The following is a 5,694-nucleotide window of genomic DNA, read 5'->3' on the forward strand; positions in this document are numbered from 1 at the left end:
TTATATTATGATAAAATAATATATATTATATATATATATATATATATATAATTTTTTTTTTTTAACTCTAAAACTTTATTTATTTTATAAAAATTAAAATAAAATTATACCAATTGAACAAATTATGATAAATAAATATTTTTTTTAATTATTTTCTTTTATTTTTATATTATTTTTATATTTATTATCTAATTAATCATAATTCTATTTAGATATTTCTTTTTTATTCATAATATCATATTTTTTATCAAAAACTAATCTATTTAAGGAAAAATTACTTATTTATAATTTTATAACTATTCTATTTTAATTAAATATTAATTTATTTAATTTAAATCAAAATAAAAAAATTTTAATAACCTTAATCCATACTTTGTGTGACATAATCTGCTATTAAATCAGAATTTTTAGATATAGGTCTTCCTTTATTTATATTTTATTTTATTTTAATATAATTATTAAAAAAACCTATTCCTATTTTAAGTCTTTAAAATTCTTTAGCTCCTATACAATCAATAATTGATTTTATGCCATTATGTCCTCTTTTTAGATATTTTTAGTTTTAACTTTTTAAAAAAGTTTTATACTCTGCACTTCCTCCATTTTTTATTTTATATGAGCCTATTTTGGAATCAAGATCATCATGCAAAATAAATTAATTTTTGTAATCTATATTTATCTTATATATATAAAAATAAATATAATTAATTAATATTTAAATGATAAAAATAATTGAACATCTATATTTTTTAATAATTATTTATAAGGTACTCCACTTTAATTCATATAAAAATTTGTTTTAAAAAAAAGTATATTTTAATCTGATTATTATTTATAAATTGCATATTATCCAACTTTATAAAAAAAAATTTTTTTAAAAAAATTAATATATTTGTAAAAAAACTTTTTATTATTTCAAATTGTAAATTTAATTTCTTTATCAAATGATTTAAATATATTTTTCCTATACTATGTCTTGTTTTATCGTATTATGGAGATGGATTACCCAAAGCATAAAACTATATTTAAAAAAAATTAATTTTTTTTAATTTTTTTTAGTCAGAATAAATAAAATAATTTAATTACAATTTTGCTAACATTTTTGAATTTCATAAAAATAAAATATTTTTTTTTGATTATTTAATATCAAATAAATGAAATAAATATTAAAAAGATAAAAATTATATACTTTAAATTTGTATTTATTTATTTTTATATTAATATAAAAAATATAAATAATAATATTTTTTTATAAAAAAATTAATAAAAATGTAATTAGCAGTATTTGATTTTAATGAATATTCATATTCTAAAAAAGCTGGAATATTAGCGATAGGTACAATAATATCTGAAATATTATCATATCCATTTGACAGAATAAAAGTATATCAAATAAATAAAATAATTGAAGGAAAAAAATCAACATTTAAAATAACAAAAGAAATTACAAAATTAATATATTTTAGAGACTAATTGAAAGGATTTTATTATGGGTTAAAATACGGAGTTGATAGAACATTAACGTTTAATATATCCCGATTTTTCGCTTTTAATTATTTTTATAGAAGTAATAAAGATGAACCAAAAAATGAATTTTAAATATATATTGACGCTCTGAAAGCTTAATCGATTGGTTTTTTATTAAGCCAGCCTGTAAATTGTATAAAAATATTAGTATAAACTGAAGAATTAGGTGTTGAGGAATTAAAAAAATAGAATTATGCCGAAAAATTTAAGAATGTGTTTTAATATCATAAATAAAGCCCAAAAACATTGTTTTTACCAGGAATTAAAAGTGGTTTAATTTTCTAAAATGCGCTTTGTGTAAGCGAAATTTATCTGTTTTTTAAAATTTATGATTATTTAAAAAACTTAAGCTTCAATGTTTTTGCAAGTGCACTTGGTACTAGTTTTATTACAACCACTTTTTTGCATTCACTTGATTTTTTAAACCATAGATATTCTTTGAGAATTCTTTAGGGCGTTATTTTGCCGAATTTTCCTTATATTGTGACTCGAATTTGTGCTACGGAAAAAAATGGAATTTCGACTATAATTAATCAAGGATACATACCTTCTTTGTTTAGAAATTTAATTTCTACTTCAGTATTTTTTTATACATTAAGTTTTTATTAAAATAAACCAATAATTTATTGAAAATAAATAATTATTTTCATATTAGAAATACATGTTTGCTATTTATATATTAATTTTTAAAAAATATAAATTGGTTTATTAGTTATTAAATTAGAAAAAAAAAAGTATTAGTATTTTTAATTATATATTAATTAATATTCTTTTTAATAAAATTATATAAATTTTAATTTTTTATAATAATATTATTATTATAATCATATTAATTAAATTTCTTTATATTTTTCAAATTAAAGGTAAATTAATTATTTTTCAAATTAATTAACACTCAAAAATATTATTAAATATAAGCGAATATAATTATTCTACAATAAAAATTGTTGTATTAACAAACACAAAAAAAAAATAGCTTTATATTAACTATAACATGTCATGCATGTATTTTCAAATAAATATTTAATCCAACTTGTAGGATTATATTTGCACGGTAAATCTTAAAATATATTCATAAGATTGATTTTTTGAAGTATACATTTTTAAAGCATTCTTACAACAAAGACGATATTAAAAATAAGACATTAAATTTCTGCATTTTTAAGTAATAAAAAATCATATAATATTTATAAGTTTTATTAAAAAATTCTATTTTAAATTATTTTATTAATTCCTTCATTAGCATTTAAAATCAACCTATTTATAAATTATATAAATTACTTTTTGCTTAGCAAGAAATTAAATTTTTTAATCCAAAATAATTAGAAAAGGTATTTAATATAGTTATAATTTACATTTTCAATATTTTAGCAGCATTACTGGCTGAAAAACTGTATTTCTGCATATAGAATTAGTAGCAGATTAAATGCCAGTCTAAGTTTCCATTAATATTTATTATAATCTAAATAATTATCCCTTTGAAGATTTCCAAGTATTAATAATAAAAATTCAAAATCAATGTATTAACTTAATATGTACGGTTGAATCTTTTATTAGAAAAATAAATAACTAACATATAGATTTAAAAATTATTTTGCTTTTACCAACTTTACATATATTTTTTCCATATAAAATACTAAGATTGGTTAATCCTTAAGTAAAAATATTAACTCCATTTTGCACTTGAAATTCCTGTTTTTGTAATTTTTAAATCAAAGTTATGAAAACATTAATTGATAATCCAAAAAAAAAAAATTATTATTAAGTTTTTGTTAAAAAGAAATTGAAAAAAAAAATAATAAATTAATGTAACCATTTTTACTTTTTAGATGATATTTGTATTACTATTATTTTTAGCAATAATTAAAAAAATTTTAAGTGTATTTAATTATAAAAAGTAAATAATATAAAATATAAGTAAAGAAATAAGTTAATAATCAATTATAATGAAGTTTTTAAGTAATTAATTTTTTTAATATTTATAATAAATTATATTCATAATTATATTTTTTTTAAAAAAAAATAGGTAATTTTAATAAAATAAAATCATATGTTATGTAAATGAATTATGAATTTTTAAAGTTTTATAATATTTATACTTATTTTTTAAATTAGAATTTTATTTAATTTTAATTGCATATATTTTGTCGCAGCTGTATATATATTATAAATTACTTTATATTATTAATTTTATCACTTTTTTCATAAATAAAACAATTATTCATATTGATCATTATTATTATTCGGCATATTTTTCCATCATTTTATGAAACTCCTCAAAGCTAATTTTCCCATCATTATCTTTATCAATATTCTAAATTATTTACTCAATAATATCACTATTTTTATTATTTGGATCTCCAAGAATATCCTTCAACTCATCCAATGTAATATATCCGTTTCCATCCGAATCAAAGACTTCAAAAGCTTTAGATAATTTCTAATTTTACAAAATTTATTCATTATTAACACATACAGTAATAAACTCTGAATAATTAATTTTGCCATTTCCATCAATATCGATTTATTAAAATATTTTATCAATATCATAATCTCCTTTAAAAATATCAGATAATTTTTAAAATCCGTTTTAAATTTCTTCTTTAGTAAGAAATCCGTCATTATTATTATCAATAGATAAAAACAGTTCTTTCAAACTTTTCGTTTCTTCCTTTGTTATTAATTAATTTGCTATATATAACAAAACAGCTTATTATAATTTATTCTAAGTATTAAATTTTTTTAATTTATATAGACACTTATTCTTTAAATCTATTAATTATTTACTTTATTTATTATTAACTGCAAATTTCTTCAACCAAGTATGCTCTTATATTTCTTTAGCACATAATCTTTTTTCTTCTGGACAAAGCATTTTCTTTATTAAATCTTTAGCCTCATCACTTATACTTTACCATATATCTTCATCCATATCATATTATAATTGCAATATTTTTTTATAAATTTCTTATTAATTTCCTGTAAAAGGGGGTTCACCGCACAAAAGAATATATAGAATAACACCAGCTGACCATATATCACATTTATGTGTATATTTTTTTAATAAAACTTCAGGCGAAATATATAAATTAGTTCCTAATATTTCTGTTTAAGGTTGATCTTTTATTTCTGTCGCACAACCCCAATCTATTATCTTTTTTAAAATTTTATTATTTATTATTTTTTAAAAAATTTACTTTTATTTAATATTAATTATCTCTTTATTTAGAATTATACTCTAAAAGAATATTTTCTGGTTTAAGATCTCGGTGCATAATTTTATTTTCATGTGAATATTAAATTACAGATATTAATTATCTAAAAATAAAAGCAGCATCACTTTCTTAAAAAGATTATAATTCAATAATTTTATCAAATAATTCACCTCCTTTTATTAATTCGCTTACTATATAAAAACATTTCTTATCTTAATAAAATTCATACATCTTTAATATTGATGGATGGTCTAATTGCTTTAAAATTTCGATTTCTTTTAGTAGCCTGTTTTATTGGTATACATCTTTGATATTCTTATTTATTATTTTTAGAGCTTTTTCTTCTTTAGTGACTTTATCTATAATCCTTTTAACAACTCCATATGTTCCTTCACCTAGTTTATTTTTTATAATATAGTCTTTGGTTAAATTGTTAGTGTTTTCTTTAACAAAATAAGCCAAATTTAAAAATTTTATTGTTGACATTTTTTTCGGAGCTATGACTTAATTATTTATTTATATATCTTTTTGATTTGCACAACCCATGATTTAAAATAAATTATTATTGTTTTAAAATAATAACTATTTATATTAGTTAACTTTATATAATTAATAAACTTAAATTATTATATTAAAGCATAAAGAAATTGATTTTATTATATTCTTAAATTAATAATTAGAAAAGAAATTATTATTTCGATAATAATTTTTATAGAAAAATATAACTTAATTTTTTATTAAATAAATATTTATTATTACTATCATTAAATAAATAGATATAAATAATCAATAATATTAATTTGAAAATTATTGATTTATTCTTTTTTATAATATTTTTAGAAAATACTTTTGATTTTAAAATTATAAAATTTAATATTATTTTTTAAAAATAAAAACTTTAATATATTTATATATAATAAAATTCATTTCAATTTAATTTAAAATTAAAAAT

General features: G+C 16.9%; 1 protein-coding gene across 1 annotated transcript, besides 6 other annotated features; it reads right to left on the reverse strand. All coding sequences in view use genetic code 6, as the record gives it.

Annotated features, from left to right (window-relative positions):
- The first annotated feature begins 18 nt into the window (after positions 1–18).
- Positions 19–50: a microsatellite.
- Positions 51–135: 85 nt separating this feature from the next.
- Positions 136–182: a microsatellite.
- Positions 136–195: a microsatellite.
- Positions 196–3,757: 3,562 nt separating this feature from the next.
- On the reverse strand, positions 3,758–5,137 carry IMG5_039240 (hypothetical protein; the record flags this gene model as incomplete). The annotated part of the gene is made up of 3 exons (XM_004038940.1): positions 3,758–3,967; positions 4,331–4,681; positions 5,046–5,137. Coding segments are annotated over 3 exons (653 nt in total), but the record flags the coding sequence as incomplete, so codon positions are not given.
- Positions 4,676–4,731: a microsatellite.
- Positions 4,683–4,731: a microsatellite.
- A 458-nt stretch (positions 5,138–5,595) lies between the features above and the next one.
- Positions 5,596–5,651: a microsatellite.
- The last annotated feature ends 43 nt before the right edge of the window (positions 5,652–5,694 follow it).

The sequence above is a fragment of the Ichthyophthirius multifiliis genome (genome assembly GCF_000220395.1).
Source record: "Ichthyophthirius multifiliis unplaced genomic scaffold scaff_1120509249873, whole genome shotgun sequence".
NCBI classification, from domain to species: domain Eukaryota; phylum Ciliophora; class Oligohymenophorea; order Hymenostomatida; genus Ichthyophthirius; species Ichthyophthirius multifiliis.